This window comes from Somniosus microcephalus, chromosome 12 (assembly GCF_052327205.1).
Source record: "Somniosus microcephalus isolate GS21.2 chromosome 12, FLI_Smic_1.0, whole genome shotgun sequence".
Classification (NCBI taxonomy): domain Eukaryota; kingdom Metazoa; phylum Chordata; class Chondrichthyes; order Squaliformes; family Somniosidae; genus Somniosus; species Somniosus microcephalus.
In genome coordinates, this window is record NC_140998.1 from 152,087,495 (window position 1) to 152,104,891 (window position 17,397).

The window sequence follows — 17,397 nt, forward strand, 5'->3', positions numbered from 1 at the left end:
TGATATATGATTGGGATTACGGAAACATGGCTCCAGGGTGACCAAGGCTGGGAACTCAACATCCAAGGGTATTCCAATATTCAGGAAAGACAGGCAAAAGGAAAAGGAGGTGGGGTAGCATTGCTGGTTAAAGAGGAGATTAACACAATAGTAAGGAAGGATATTAGCTCTGATGATGTGGAATCTGTTTGGGTAGAGCTGAGAAATACCAAGGGGCAGAAAACATTAGTGGGAGTTGTATACAGACCCCCAAACAGTAATGCTAAGGTTGGGGATGGCATTAAACGGGAAATTAGAGACGCGTGCAATAAGGGCACAGCTGTTATCATGGGTGACTTTAATCTACATATAGATTGGGCTAACCAAATTAGAAACCATACTGTGGAGGAGGAATTCCTGGAGTGTATATGGGATTGTTTCCTGGACCAATATGTTGAGGAACCAACTAGAAATCAGGCCACCTTAGACTGGGTATTATGTAATGAGAAAGGATTAATTAGCAATCTTGTTGTGCGAGGCCCCTTGGGGGCGGAGCGATCATATGATAGAATTCTCCATTAAGATGGAGAGTGAAGTAGTTGACTCAGAGACTAGGGTCCTGAATTTAAATAAAGGAAACTACGATGGTATGAGGCGCGTGTTGGGTAGGATGGATTGGGGAATGTTACTTAAAGGGTTGACAGTGGATAGGCAATGGTAAACATTTAAAGTTCGCATGGATGAACTACAGAATTTGTTCATCCCTGCTTAGCATAAAAATAAAACAAAAAAGGTGACTCAACCGTGGCTAACAAGGGAAATTAGGAATAGCATAAGATCCAAGGAGAGGACATATAAATTGGCCAGAAAAAGCAGCAAACCTGAGGATTGGGAGCAGTTTAGGATTCAGCAAAGGAGGACAAAGGGATTTATTAAGAGCGGGAAAATAGAGTATGAGAGTACGCATGCAGGGAACATAAAAATTGACTGTAAAAGCTTCTATAGATATGTGAAGAGAAAAAGATTGGTGAAGTCAAGCGTAGGTCCCTTGCAGTCAGAACCGGGAATTTATAATGGGGAACAAAGAAATGGCGGACCAATTAAATACATATTTTGGTTCTGTCTTCACAAAGGAGGACACAAATAACCTCCCAGAGATGTCGGGGAACATGGGGTCTAATGAGAGGGAGGAACTGAATGAAATCAGTATTTGTAGGGAAATAGTGTTGGGGAAATAGATGGGATTGAAGGCTGATAAATCCCCAGGGCCTGATAATCTACATCCTAGGGTACTTAAGGCCCGAGAAATAGTCGATGCATTGCTGGTCATCTTCCAAAATTCTACAGACTCTGGAACAGTTCCCATGGATTGGAGGGTAGCTAATGTTACCCCACTATTCAAAAAAGGTGGTAGAGAGAACATCGGTAATGGGGAAAATGCTAGAGTCCATTATAAAAGATGTAATAGCAGAGCACTTGGAAAACAGTGACAGGATCGGACAAAGTCGGCATGGATTTACAAAAGGTAAATCGTGCTTGACCAATCTACTGAAATTTTTTGAGGATGTAACTGGTAGAATAGATAAGGGAGAACCAGTGGATGTGGTGTATTTGGACTTTCAGAAGGCTTTCGATAAGGTCCCGCATAAGAGATTAGCGTGTAAAGTTAAAGCACATGGGATTGGGGGCAAGGTACTGACTTGGATAGAGAATTGGTTGGCAGACAGGAAGCAAAGAGTTGGAATAAACGGGTCTTTTTCCGAGTGGCAGGCAGTGACTTGTGGGGTACCGCAGGGATCGGTGCTAGGACCCCAGCTATTCACAATATATATTAATGATGATCTAGACGAGGGTACTAGAAGTAATATCTCCAAGTTTGCAGACGACACAAAGCTGGGTGGGCGTGTGTGCTGTGAGGAGGATGCTGAGAAACTCCAGTATGATTTGGACAGGCTGGGTGATTGGGCAGATGCAGTATAATGTGGATAAATGTGAGGTTATCCACTTTGGTGGCAAAAACAGGAAGGCAGATTACTATCTGAACGGCAATAGATTGGGAGAAGGAAGTGCAACAAGACCTGGGTGTCCTTGTGCACCAGTCGCTGAAGGTAAGCATGCAGGTGCAGCAGGCGGTTAAGAAGGCAAATGGTATGTTGGCGTTCGGAGCGAGAGGATTCGAGTACAGGAACAAGGATGTTTACCTGTAGTTGTACAGGGCCTTGGTGAGACCACACCTTGAGTATTGTGTGCAGTTTTGGTCGCCTTATCTGAGGAAGGATGTTCTTGCCATGGAGGGAGTGCAGTGAAGATTCACCAGACTGATACCTAGGATGGCAGGAATGACGTATGAAGAGAGATTGGGTTGATTGGGCTTATACTCGCTGGAGTTTAGAAGAATGAGAGGGGATCTCATTGAAACTTATAAAATTCTAACAGGACTAGACAGACTAGATGCAGGAAGGATGTTCCCGATGGCAGGGGAGTCCAGAACCAGGGGTCACAGTCTAAGGATAAGGGATAAGCCATTTAGGACATAGATGAGGCGGAATTTCTTCACCCAGAGAGTGGTGAGCCTGTGGAATTCTCTACCACAGAAGGCAGTTGAGGCCAATTCATTAAATATATTCAAGAAGGAGTTAGATATATTAAGGCTAAAGGGATCAAGGGATATGGGGAGAAGGCAGGGACAGGGTACTGAGTTTGGATGATCAGCCATGATCTCATTGAATGGCGGAGCAGGCTCGAGGGGCCGAATGGCCTACTCCTGCTCCTATCTTCTATGTTTCTATGTAAACAACTGCGTCTATTCTTAGTCCTATTAATTCGGTAGAAGGAAGCCGCCGGACTTCCAATCTTTCAGGCGGGAAGAATGACATGAATCTTGTCATTCATCTGAAAATGACTTATGTAATAATACTGGACCGCCTGCTGGTGGCGCTGTCCAGGGAGAGTATAAATACTCTGGCTTGGGCCCAGCTTGTGCAGGACCTTCTTTAACAGGAACTAGGGACGGACACAACTAGATCTCCATGTTGAAAAACAGTTGATTAAAGCCTTGTTTAATACTCAGACCAAGTGCCTGGTAGTTTTCTTAGGTCAGGCGGTCTTTGTTATGCTGCGGATATGTGGTCGGAAGCTCATTTCAGGGTCATATGTGACACCAAGGTTGCGAACAGTGTGGTTTAGCCTCAGACAGATGTTAGGGAGAGAGATGGAATCTGTGGCTAGGGAACGGAGTTTGTGGCAGTAACCGAAAACAATGGCTTCGGTCTTCCCAATATTTAATTGGGGAAAATTTCAGCTCATCCAGAACTGTATGTCGGACAAGCAGCCTGACAATTTAGAGAGCGTGGAGGGATTGAGAGAAGAGGTAGTGAAGTAGATCTGGGTGTCGTCGGCGTACATGTGGAAACTGACGCTGTATTTTCGGATGATGTCACCATGGGGCAACATGTAGATGAGAAATAGGAGGGGGCAGAGGATAGATCATTGGGGGACACCAGAGATAACGATGCGGGAACAAGAAGAAAAGCCGTTGCAGGTGATTCTCTGGCTATGATTAGGTAGATAAGAATGGAACCAGCGGAGTGCTGTCCCATCTAGCTGGACGACGGTGGCGAGGCATTGGAGAAGGATGGAGTAGTCAACCATGTCAAAAGCTGCAGACAAGTAAAAGACGAGGAGGAGGGATAGTTTACTTTTGTCACAGTCACAAAGGATGTAATTTGTGACTTTGACGAGAGCCGTTTCGGTACTGTGGCAGGGGTGGAAACCGGATTGCAGGGATTCAAAACATGGAATTATGGGAAAGATGGGCACGGATTTGGGAGGCGACAACACGTTCAAGGACTTGAGAGGAAAGGAAGGTTGGAGATGGGGAGGTCGTTTGCAAGGACGGAGCGGTCAAGGGTTGTTTTTTTGAGGGGAGAGGTGATGATGGCAGATTTGAGGGAGAGAGGGACAGTACCTGAGGAGAGAGAACTGTTAACAATGTCAGCTAACATGGGAGCCAGAAAAGGAAGTTGGGTGGTCAGCAGTTTGGTGGGAATAGGGTCGAGGGAGCAGGAGGTGGGTCTTACGGACAAGATGAACGTGCGGAGAGAAACTGGAGAAAGTTCAGGGCTAGGGCAGGGGGGAACCTTAGAGGAAGTTTGGCCCGGTGGGCTAAAGGAAGGAAGGGAAGTGGCAGAGGCAGCTGAACGGATGGTCTCAATCTTAGAGATAAAGAAGTCCATGAGCTCCTCACACTTGTTATAGGAGACGAGGGTAGAGGAGACAATGGAGAGGGTTTAAGAAGACTGTTAGCAGTAGAGAATAGGAGCTGGGGTTTATCTTTACATTCCAGAATGATTTTGGATAGTGAGCAATTTTGATAGGCGAGAGCAGGTCCCGATAATGCATTATGTGGTCCAGCCAGATCTGGCGGTGAATGGCTAAACCAGTTGTCCGCCATTACGTTCAAGTCTGCGTCCCTTGGACTTAAGGGAGCAAAGATGAGAGCCGTACCAGGGGGAACGGCCAGGGTGAGAGTAATTGTTTTAGTAGGGGCTAGGGCATCAAAGGTGGTGGTGAGGGTGTGGTTGAGCAGATCGGTAGCTGCAGAAATGTCATGGTGAATGGAGGGCCAAAGGCTGGACAGTTGGGATTTCATAAGCAGTTGAGAGAGAGTTTTTACCAGGGGCGGGCACAGAAGGAAGTAGGGCTGGGGGGGTGGGTGGGTGGAGAGCGATGCGAGGAAGTGGTCAGAGATGGCCTTATCTGCGATTGACACGATGGGAGTAGCGAGGCCACGAGAGATGGCAGGGTCGAGGGGGTGGCCGTGAATATGGGTTGGGGAGTTTACATGGAGGGAGAGATTAAGGGAGGATAGAATGCTAGTGAACTCGGAGGAGAGAGCGCATGATGAATTGAGATGGAGGTTGAAATCACTGAGGATGAGAAGTCGTTCGGTGCAGAGGCTGAGGGAGGAGAGAAGTGAAGATATCTTGTTAATAACATTTTTATGGTACTTGGCTGGGCAGTAGAGAACAAGAATTTTAAATGAGAGGTGAGCGGGGTGGAATAAGGTGAGATGCTCAAAGGAGGAGAAACTGCCGGATTAATAGGGGGACAGACCAAGGTGTGATTTGGTGACGAGAGCCACACCGCCACCACGGCGGTCTGAGCGGGGCAAGTGGAAGGTGTAGCCAGGTGGGGAGGCTTCATTTAAGGGTAAGGTTTCATCATCCCTCAACCAAGTTTCCATCAGGGCCATGATGTCGATGCAATCACCCACGATAAGCTCATGGATGGCAAGGGCCTTGTTCGCAAGTGAACGGACATTCTGGAGGGAGATGCTTGAATTTTGAGAGCCTGGAGATTTAGAACGGGTTATTTTTGGCAGTGTTGCCTTATTGGTGAATAAATCCTAATTCAGCACACCAAGATCACATTACAATCAGCCATTTGAGGTAAAATAAGTTAATGGAAGCATTGATTTAAACTTGGTGTGGCGTGCAAGGATCCATAGTGTGCATCTAAATGACCCATGATTAAAAAAGCTTAAACACACTTATTGTAAAGTAACTCCTATATGATACTGTGTTAAAAGCTTTGCTGAAGACTAGTGTCAGCCATGGCTCAGCTGGTAGCACTCTTGCCTCGGAGTCTGACGGTTGTGGGTTCAATCCCCACTCCAGAGATTTGAGCACAAAATCGAACCTAACACTGAGGGAGTGCTGCATTTTCGGAGGTGTCGTCTTTCATTAAACCAAAGCCCTGTCTGCCTCCACAGGTGGACATAAAAGATCCCATGGCACTATTCGAAGAAGAACAGGGGAGTTCTCCCTGGTCTGGCTAATATTTATCCCTCAACCAAAATCAGTACAACTGATTATCTGGTCATTATGTCATTGCTGTTTGTGGGAGCTTGCTGTGCGCCACATTTCCTACATTACAACAGTGACTACACTTCAAAAGTACTTAATTGGCGGTAAAGTGCTTTGGGATATCCTGGGATTGAAAAGGTGCCTTATAAATGCAAGTCTTTTCTTTTTATTAGGCTGAAAATCTCAGCCTCAATGTTGGATCTGGGTTGCAAGTGGGCAGAAGGCCTGATGAGGGCAGGAATTTTGGTGTGATCCAAAAACAGTGGGTCATTGCTCAGAATCTCATTGTCTCTCGATTCACACAGGCGCAACTTCCACCCACTCCAAACAGCAGGCACTTAGGTGGGAATATCCTTGGCCTCCAATTTCCCTGCCATCCCAGCGACCTGGAGGCTGGGCTGAACGCAGTGCACAGGTCGGCACAGCAGTACAAGTGGGCCTACCTAGGGGTCCTGGCCTAGGCTCCCCTGAGATTGCCTGCAACCTTCAGTGATATTGGCTCTCCTTATGGTAGAGGAGTGTGATTAGGCACATCGCAGAAAACAGTCAGCCAGCAACAGAGTGGTGACTGAGCAGCGAGCGACTGCCAGTGCCCCATTTCCCCCCCTCCTCCCCTGCCCAAAAATACCCCAGTCATTCTGGTGCAGACACCTGATGCAGATACTTACATCATTTGATCCTGGATACTCTGGCATAGCCAGGAGTGGAGGTCACCATTGCTTGCTCCACTGCTCTCCAGCCAATGGATTGGGGCCAAGGAGTTTCGGCTCCTAGATATATTAAATTTAATGTGTTCCCCACGTCAATTAACTTGGTTATATCCTCAAGAGCTCGAGTTGATTTGTCTAGGAAGGTCCACCACCTGTAAAGCTGTTTTAAAACTGTGTCATTCAGTTGACTATGAAATAGTAAACCTGTAGTTATTTCACTTTGTTCATAAAGCACACATAGGTATGTTTCTTTGCTCCTCTCCTGCTCTCCCATCTCCCTTTTTTCTCCCTCCTACCCTGAAGACTTGCCGCTGGGGTAATGGTTCCACAGGTGCTCCCTGGTACCTCACACCAGAGCTGATTCTTCCTTTTGCGCATAATCCAAGTAGCAGTGTTGCATTATTTAAAACACTTCTTTAGGGTTAAAAGATACTAATGTAACTAAGCAGTTGACAATAAGTGAGTCACAGTAATTGGTGTATTCATATTGCTTTTTGTTGTGGCAGGAATATGTAGACAGCCTGAAGTTGTCAACTCTGCTCCACCCGATTTGCCTAAAGCTATGAAAACCGAAGGGCCAAGGCTGCTTTTGATTCCGATGCAGTCTGGGCCTCCCTCTGTCCGGCCTGTCCAGAACCTGCAGCTCACACCCGGACGGAAAATGATACTGCAGCCCCTCAGATGTCCAGGTGGGAACCTCTTCCGACACCCAAATGGCCAGATCATCCAACTTGTGCCTATACCAAATTCTGGTCCTGGGAGTCGACCGAATCTCCACCAGATGGTCACTCTTGCTGTACGGAATCCAGGTGGGTTCTGGCTTTGAATATTGGAGCAGACTTTCCGAAGATTTTATTTTGTGAGTAGGAGTGAACTGATTGTGAAATGAGCCTGCAATCCTGCTTGATGCAGGACAAAAGGACTACTGTGACGGAGTCAGGCAGTGAGGCTTAGCTTAGCTGTTCTTTCTTAGCATTTTTTTTTTTTAAACAAGCAAAAGGACTGCAAGCTGATGAGCCTGACATCAATTGTGGTTAAAATGTTCGAGGCTACCCTGAAGAAGGAATTGTAAAACACCTAGAAGTACAAAGTCATCAGGACAACTCAGTATGGCTTTTTAGGGAGAAGACCATGCTTGACATGCCTGTTCAAATTGTGGAGTTATTGGAACTCCATGGATATTTATGTAGATTTTAGCAAGGCTTTTGATACAGTGCCACACTGGAGGCTGTTCCTTGATATGATGTAAGATCATAGACTGGGTATTATGTAACGAGAAAGGATTAATTAGCAATCTTGTTGTACGAGGCCCCTTGGGTCAGAGCGATCATAATATGATCGAATTCTTCATTAAGATGGAGAATGAAGTAGTTGACTCAGAGACTAGGGTCCTCAATTTAAATAAAGGAAACTACGATGATCTGAGGAGCGAGTTGGGTAGGATTGATTGGGGAATGTCACTCAAAGGGTTGACGGTGGCTAGGCAATGGCAAACATTCAAAGACCGAATGGATGAACTACAGAATTTGTTCATCCCAGTTTGGAATAAAAATAAAACAAAAAAAGGTGACTCAACCGTGGCTAACGGGGGAAATTAGGGATAGCATAAGATCCAAGGAGAGGACATATAAATTGGCCAGAAAAAGCAATAATCCTGAGGATTGGGAGCAGTTTAGGATTCAACAAAGGAGGACAAAGGGATTAATTAAGAAAGGGAAAATAGAATATGAGAGTAAGCTTGCAGGGAACATAAAAACTGACTGTAAAAGCTGTTATAGATATGTGAAGAGAAAAAGATTGGTGAAGTCAAGCGTAGGTCCCTTGCAGTCAGAATCAGGGGAATTTATAATGGGGAACAAAGAAATGGCAGACCAACTAAATACATATTTTGGTTCTGTCTACACAAATAACCTCCCAGAGATGCTGGGGAACATAGGGTCTGATGAAAGGGTGGAACTGAAAGAAATCAGTATTTGTAGGGAAATCGTGTTAGGAAAATTGATGGGACTGAAGGCTGATAAATCCCCAGGGCCTGATAATCTACATCCTAGGGTACTTAAGGAAGTGGCCCTAGAAATAGTAGATGCATTGCTGGTCATCTTCCAGAACTCGATAGACTCTGGAACAGGACCCATGGATTGGAGGGTAGCTAATGTTACCCCACTATTCAAAAAAGGTGGTAGAGAAAAAGCGGGGAATTATAGACCGGTAAGCCTGACATCGGTAGTGGGGAAAATGCTAGAGTCCATTATAAAAGATGTAATAGCAGAGCACTTGGAAAGCAGTGACAGGATCGGACAAAGTCAACATGGATTTACAGAAGGTAAATCATGCTTGACTAATCTACTGGAATTTTTTGAGGATGTAACTGGTATAAAATAGATAAGGGAGAACCAGTGGATGTGGTGTATTTGGACTTTCAGAAGGCTTTCGATAAGGTCCCGCATAAGAGATTAGCGTGTAAAGTTAAGGCACATGGGATTGGGGGCAAGGTATTGACTTGGATAGAGAACTGGTTGGCGGACAGAAAGCAGAGAGTTGGAATAAACAGGTCGTTTTCCGAGTGGCAGGCAGTGATTAGTGGGGTACCGCAAGGATCGGTCCTAGGACCCCAGCTGTTCACAATATATAATGATCTGGACGAGGAATTGGATGTAATATCTCCAAATTTGCAGACGACACAAAGCTGGGTGGGAGGGTATGCTGTGAGGAGGATGTCGTGAAACTCCAGTACGATTTGGACAGGTTGGGTGATTGGGCAGAAACATGGCAAATGCACTATAATGTGGATAAATGTGAGGTTATCCACTTTGGTAGCAAAAACAGGAAGGCAGATTATTTTTTGAATGGCAATAGATTGGGAGAAGGGGAAGTGCAAAGAGACCTGGGTGTTCTTGTGCACCAGTCGCTGAAGGTAAGCATGCAGGTGCAGCAGGCGGTTAAGAAGGCAAATGGTATGTTGGCCTTCGTAGCAAGAGGGTTCGAGTACAAGAGCAAGGATGTCTTGCTGCAGTTGTACAGGGCCTTGGTGAGATTGCACCTTGAGTATTGTGTGCAGTTTTGGTCGCCTTATCTGAGGAAGGACGTTCTTGCCATGGAAGGAGTGCAGCGAAGACTCACCAGGCTGATACCTGGGATGGCAGGAATGACGTATGAGGAGAGATTGGGTCGATTGGGCTTGTACTCACTGGAGTTTAGAAGATTGAGAGGGGATCTCATTGAAACCTATAAAATTCTAACAGGACTAGACAGACTAGATGCAGGAAGGATGTTCCAGATGGTCAGGGAGTCCAGAACCACGGGTCACAGTCTAAGGATAAGGGGTAAGCCATTTAGGACTGAAATGAGGAGGAATTTCTTCACCCAGAGAGTGGTGAACCTGTGGAATTCTCTGCCACAGAGGGCGGTGGAGGCCAGTTCATTAACTATATTCAAGAAGGAGTTGGATATATTTCTTAAGGCTAAAGGGATCAAGGGATATGGGGAGAAGGCAGGGACAGGGTACTGAATTTGGATGATCAGCCATGATCTCATTGACTGGCGGAGCAGGCTCGAAGGGCCGAATGGCCTACTCCTGCTCCTATCTTCTATGTTTCTATATGGAAAAGCATGGAATAGGTAAGCAGTTAATGAACTGGTTTGGCAACTAGCTGCATCTAAGGAGACGGAATGGTTGTACGTGGAGCTGCGTTGGAATGGCCGAAGTGACTAGAAGGGTGCCTCAGGGATTGTTGCTGGGACCTTTCATTGACATACAATATGCATAGTATTTGGATGTGGGGATAGAGACAAAAGTATCAATTTGCCAATGACATATTTGGAGGAATTGCAAACAGTCAGGAGCAGGGTGATCAGGTGCAGAAGCATCTATATAGATTAGAAAGTTGGGCTGAGAAATGGCTAACGAAATCTATTGTCAACAATAAATATGAGACTAAAGAAACAGATTAAATAGGAACAGTAGGCCATTTAGCCCTTTGAGCCTGTTCCACCATTCAATTAGATCGTAGCTGATCTGTATCTTGACTCCATCTACCCTTCTTGGTTCCGTAACCCTCAATACCCTTGCCTAACAAAAATCTTATCAATCTTAAAATTTTCAATTGACCTTGCCGCTCTCTTTTTGGGGGAGAGAGTTCCAGATTTCCACTACACTTTGTGTGGAAGTGCTTCCTGACATCACCCCTGATGGCCTAGCTCTAATTTTAAGGTTATGCTTCCTTGTTCTAGACTCTTCTCCACCCCCCCCCCCCCCCCCCAGAGAGAAACTATTTCCTCGATCAACTTCTTTAATCGCCTTAAACAGCTCAATTTGATCACCCCTTAATCATCCATACTCAAGGGAATAGGAACCTTGTCTATAATTACTGGATGTGATACTGAGGCTCAACTGGAGTAATGCCAAGAGAGGTAATCGAGGCTGAAGTAATTCTAAAAAGGAATTGCACGGGATTTGACGAGAAAATCAGTTGCGGGATTTCAGTCGTGAATTTTGTATTCTGTTTTTGAACTCTGGGGCTAGCCATATGGACAAAAATTATCTTTTTCAGTATTGTACATCTGTGTCCTGACGAGGATGCACTGTTTATTTTGAGTGAGGAAGATCTTGAAATGGTGGGAGGATGGCTCTAGAAAAACCATGTGCTGAGCACACAGGTGAAAATATTGTGCTGCATGGGAACTTAATTGTTACACTTCTGGGTCCCGCTACTGCACAAGTAGATACAGGGAAGTGGGAGTCAACTTCTGTGAAACGTTAGCGATCAGACCGCTTAAATGAGTGATTGACACCACTACACCCGAGAAGATATCTGCACCAGACCTGGATTCGTAACAATATGCAATTGGACTGTGCAAGCTTCTCATTTATTTCCAGTATACAAATCTTGGAATGCTTTATCTAACATTTTCTTTTTCTTTTCACACTCCAGGATCCACAGGGGGAATCCGCTTCCCTACACCTACAAAAACTTGTTTTGCAGCTCCCGTTCCCAGCAATAGCACTCCACCTCATAGTGTCCAACATGAAATAATACCACAAAAAGGAAGGCCACGCACTAATCATGCTGCAAAAGCTGTCTCTCTTCCACTAAAGGTGTCCTCCGCTACTGCACCCGTTTCCCCCATGGGGTTGGCGGTTCCCATTACAACCACGCTGCGGCCAAAGTTTATAACCGTTAATGCAGTCGGCCAGCCTATCAGTGCAAGCAATCTGGTTCCCCTACAGCCTGCGGGGTTTGCTTTGCTGCAGTTACCTCCAGGGCAGAAACTTTTACCAAACACCATCATAACCACTGGGGGGCCGCTGAGGTTCGCGAGCCCTCCACCTGGTGTGCCCTTGGCTGATAAAGCAGGCAGTGAGAAGAACAGTATGGGAACGGAGACTGCCAACCAGGACAGCAATAGCACGTCAGAAGAGCAGTTGATTGAGTCTGGGCTAGAGGACATTCACGTTGCAGACTCTGAGCTTGTTGAGACAACAGTGTCTGAAGGCGTACCAGAAGAGGACCGTGTAAGTGCTGACCCATTGCTAGAAGTTAAACTGGGAGATGAGTGTATTGTAGTTCCTTCCCTCAGTGAGGTGGATGATGAGTTGGAAGATGATTCTTTGGACCAGAAAACTGCACTAGAAAAACCTACCCCAGCGGAGCTGGCTGACCATTCATACACCAGTGAAAAGCAGGCTGTGGAAGAAAGTGAAAATGGAAGTTCTTTGCAGGAGGATGCAGCAGGAACTGGAAAAGAAAGGACTGCTGAAAAGGATACACCAGGAGCTAACCATGAAATAGTTGAAAAGAAATCAGACGATAGGCTCAGTACGGAGGAGAGAAAATGGGTGCCAGATGAGACGATGGAGGTGGAGACAGAAGTAGAAGAAAATTGTGCTAGAACAAATACTTCTGATGCTTTCTTTAAAGAGGAGGAGGATATCCAAAAAGATTCAGGAAATGAGGAACTTATGGAGCTCGATGAAGATCTACTGCAATATGCAAATGCTCTGGAATCGGATAAAGATACGGACATTCAGAGTGACCTGGAGGATGGTGAGATTCCAAGTGATGCAGAGGAAATCGATATTGAGAAAATGGTGAGTGCTGTCATTAGCCAGCAATATAATATCCGGCCTCCCAGTATCACACCATATAGGTTATGCTGAGTAATTTTGTCATTGTTCCAAATAACACATGGGTTGCCTCGCAGCCTCCCTCCATTCTGATTTTTAACGGTGAAGTTTGGGTCCATTGGGTACAAAGTGTGGATACACCGAGGAACAGTTGGATAACCAGTTTATCCCACAACTGACAAGTTGGCAATATGGTGAAAAAATGGTGTATTACCATTTCTAATTGTGTATACAAACTGGGCAGAAAAAGCACCTTTTTGTACTTGGTTTTCATTAGGATCATTAAAAGCAGGTGGGGTTTAATTTGAAATCAGATTAAGGACTGAACCACACTGAAGGAGTATGGATGGGAAGTAATTACTGTATCCTTAACTACTTATGGGTTTAAATTTTTGTTTAATTTGACTTCCATGCACACAGATAAACACTCATCCAAATAAGAGAGAATCTACTGGGGTACTATCTCCACAAGTTTAATGTAACGCAGTAGCCCATGTGACTGTGCAGTCTTCAGTCCTTAAGTCCCTCAAGCTACTGCTGTATATCGTAGTAAATCTTACAAGGTGAGGCTCCCACTGTGAAGCCTCACTCAGTAGTAGCACAGTTTTATATAGGTCATTTAACACTATAGTGCCTATTCTGAAACAAGTGTTCCCATCGAGTGAGGCTAGTTTCTCGGGTGCTGGCTCTTTTTGAAAGAGCTATCCAATTAGTCCCACTCCCCTGAGTACTTGGACCATATCCTTTTTTTCCCAGTCTATTTGCCTCATACTAACTTGTTTGTCATCTAACTCTGAAAGATGTGAAGTGAAATCAAGACCTTATGAATAATGGAGATTGGAGGGTGGGGGGAGAATCCAGTGGGTTGCGTGACTTGACAGCAGTATTAGACAGACAATGTTTTCTGATTTCTTCTGTTTGAATGAGAGCCTATACACATAGTTATAAATATCAAGAAACAGCTGAGCGCACTGGATGTGGGCCCCGACAACATCCCGACTGTCGTGCTGAAGACTTTTGCTCCAGAACTAGCCGTGCCTCTAGCCAAGCTGTTCCAGTACAGCTACAACACTGGCATCTACCCAACAATGTGGAAAACTGCCCAGATATGTCCTGTACACAAAAAGCATGACAAATCCAATCCAGCCAATTACCGCCCCATTAGTCTACTCTCAATCATCAGCAAAGTGATGGAAGGTGTCGTCAACAGTACTCACCAGTTACTCACCAATAACCTGCTCACCGCTTTGGTCCACCATGGACAAAAGAGCTGAACTACAGAAGTGAGGTGAGTGACTGCTCTTGATGTCAAGGCAACATTTGACCAAGTGTGGCATCAAGGAGCCCTAGTAAAATTGAAGTTGATGGGAATCCGGGGGGAAACTCTCCACTGGCTGGAGTCATACCTAGCACAAAGGAAGATGGTTGTGGTTGTTGGAGTCCCATCATCTCCACCCCAGGACATCGCTGCAGACGTTCCTTAGGGCAGTGACCTAGGCCCAACCATCTTCAGCTGCTTCATCAATGACCTTCCCTCTATCATAGGGTCAGAAGTCAGAACCCCTCTACCGTGGTTGACATGGCCTTCGACCGTGTCCGTTCTATCTCCCGCACTTCTGCCCTCACCCCTGCCCCTCCCTCCCGGAACCACGATAGGGTTCCCCTTGTCCTCACCTTTCACCCCACCAGCCTCCACATTCAACGGATCATCCTCCGCCATTTCCGCTACCTCCAAAGTGATCCCACCACCAAACGCATCTTCCCCTCCCCTCCCCTTTCAGCATTCCGTAGGGACCGCTCCCTCCGAGACACCCTAGTCCACTCCTCTATCACCCCCAACAGCCCTTCCCCTTCGCCTGGCACCTTCCCGTGCAAGCGCAGGAGATGTAACACCTGCCCCTATACCTCCCCCCTTCCCACTGTCCAGGGCCCCAAACACCCCTTCCAGGTGAAAGTGATTTACTTGTACTTCTTGCAATCTAGTATACTGTATTCGCTGCTCACGATGCGGCCTCCTCTACATTGGGGAGACCAAACGCAGATTAGGTGACCGCTTTGCAGAACACCTCCGTTCAGTCCATAAGGGTGACCCCGAGCTTCCGGTCGCCTGTCATTTTAATCCACCGCTCCATTCCCACTCGGACCTTACCGTCCTTGGCCTCTTGCATTGTTCCACGGAAGCTCAACGTAAACTCGAGGAACAGCACCTCATCTTCCAATTAGGCACTTTGCAGCCTTCCGGACTCAATATCGCGTTCAACAATTTCAGATCATAACCTCGGCCCCTATTGCATTTTTACTTTTTTTTTCCCACCCCTTTTTGTTTTGGGTTTTACCTTTTTTCTTCTCTCTCCCACATGGCAGCTGTCTCTCATCCTGCCAGTACACTTCACACCTAATCTGAGCCGTCTTTTGTCTCCACTGTCCTATTAACATCTCGTCTGGTTTTGAATACCTCTTAATGTCTCTACTTTTTGTTCTATCGCAGCCCTGCCTTCGATCTATTTCATTTCCTTTCCAGTTTTGAAAAAGGATTCACCCGAAACGTCGATTCTAATTTCTCTCCACGGATGTTGCCTGGCCTGCTGAGTTTTTCCAGCATTTTCTGTTATTTCGGATTTCCAGCATCTGCAGTATTTTGCTATCGCATCAGAAGTGGGGATGTTCGCTGATGACTGCACAATGTTCAGTTCCATTCGCAACTCATACAATCATAGAAGGATGCTATTTGGCCCGTCGAGCCCATGCTAGCTCTCTGCAAGAGTACGTCAGCTAGTCCCACTCCCCCACCTTTTCCCTGTAGTCCTGAATTTTTTTTTTCCCTTCAGGTACTTTTCCAATTCCCTTTTGAAAGCCACAATTGAATCTGCCTCCACCACCCTTTCAGACATTGCATTCCAGATCCTAACCAGTCGCTGCGTAAAAAAGTTTTTCCTCATGTCGCCTTTGGTTGTTCTGCCAATCACCTTAAAGCTGTGTCATCTGGTTCTCGACCCTTCCGCCAATGGGAACAATTTCTCTCTATATAATCTAGACCCCTCATGATTTTGAACACCTCTATCAAATCTCCTCTCACCCTTCTCTGCTCTAAGGAGAACCCTAGCTTCTCCACTCTATCCATGTAACTGAAGTCCCTCATCCCTGGAACCATTCTTGTAGATCTTTTCTGCACCCTCTCTAAGGCCTTCACATCCTTCCTAAAGTGCGGTGCCCAGAATTGGACACATTATTCCAGTTGAGGCCAAACTAGTGTTTCATAAAGGTTCATCATAACTTCCTTGCTTTTGTACTCTATGCCTCTATTTATGAAGCCCAGGATCCTGAGCTTTTTTAACCGCTTTCTCAACCTGCCTTGCCACCGTCAACGATTTGTGCACATATACCCCCAAGTCTCTTTGTTCCTGCACCCCCTTTAGGATTGTACCCTTTAGTTTATATTGCCTTTCCTCGTTCTTCCTACCAAAATGTATCACTTTGCTCTTTTCTGCGTTAAAATTCATCTGCCACGTGTCTGCCCATACCACCAGCCTGTCTGTCGTCTTGAAGTCTATCACTATCCTCCTCACTGTTCACTATACTTCCAAGTTTTCTGTCATCTGAATATTTTGAAATTTTTCCCTGTTCACCCAAGTCCAAGTCATTAATATATATCAAGAAAAGCAGTGGTCCTAGAACTGACCCTTGTGGAACACCACTGTATACCTTCCTCCAGTCCGAAAAACAACCGCTCACCACTCGTTTCCTGTCACCTAGCCAATTTCGTATCCATGCAGCCACTGTCCCTTTTATTCCATGGGCTTCAACTTTGCTAGCAAGCATATTATGTGGCACTTTTGGCAAATGCTTTTTGGAAATCCATGTACACCACATCAACCGCATTGCCCTCATCAACCGTCTCTGTTACCTCATCAAAAAAACTCAATTAAGTTAGGTAAACATGATTTGCCTTTAACAAATCTGTACTGGCTTTCCTTAATTAGCCCACACTTGTCCACGTGACTGTTAATTTTGTCCCTGATTATTGTTTCGAAAGCTTCCCCACTACCGAGGTTAAACTACCTGGCCTATAGTTGCTGGGTTTTATCCTTGCACCCTTTTTTGAACAATTGTGTAACATTTACAATTCTCCAGTCCTCTGGCACCAGCCCCGTATCCAAGGAGGATTGAAAGATTATGGCCAGTACCTCTGCAATTTCCACCTTTACTTCCCTCAGCTACGAAGGATGCATCCCATCCGGTCCTGGTGGCTTATCTACTTTAAGTATAGCCAGCCTTTCTGATACCTCCTCCTTATCAATTTTTATCCCATCCAGTATTTCAACTATGTCCTCTTTCACTGATTTTGGCAGCATCTTCTTCCTTGGTGAAGACAGACGCAAAGTACTCATTTAACCTCAGCCATGCCCTCTGCCTCCATGTGTAGGTCTCCATTTTGGTCCCTAATCAGCCTCACCCCGCCTCTTACTACCTGTTTACTATTTATATGCCTATAGAAGACTTTTGGATTCCCTTTTATGTTGGCTGCCAATCTGTTCTCATGCTCTCTCTCTGCCCCTCTCATTTCTTTTTTCACTTCCCCTCTGAACTTTCTGTATTCAGCCTGGTTCTCACTTGTATTCTCAACCTGACATCTGTCATACACCCCCTTTTTCTGCTTCATCTTACTCTCTATCTCTTTCGTCATCCAGGGAGCCCTGGCTTTGGTTGCCCTACCTTT

General features: G+C 45.7%; 1 protein-coding gene across 4 annotated transcripts in view; it reads left to right on the forward strand.

Annotated features, from left to right (window-relative positions):
- mgaa (MAX dimerization protein MGA a) overlaps positions 1-17,397 on the forward strand; it is a 113,262-nt gene that overhangs the window by 67,071 nt on the left and 28,794 nt on the right. For all 4 annotated transcript variants that reach the window (XM_086003665.1, XM_086003664.1, XM_086003666.1 and 1 more), the window contains 2 exons: positions 7,063-7,365; positions 11,488-12,644. In XM_086003665.1, coding sequence (XP_085859791.1) covers positions 7,063-7,365; positions 11,488-12,644 — 1,460 coding nt within the window. The remainder of the gene's footprint in view (positions 1-7,062; positions 7,366-11,487; positions 12,645-17,397) is intronic.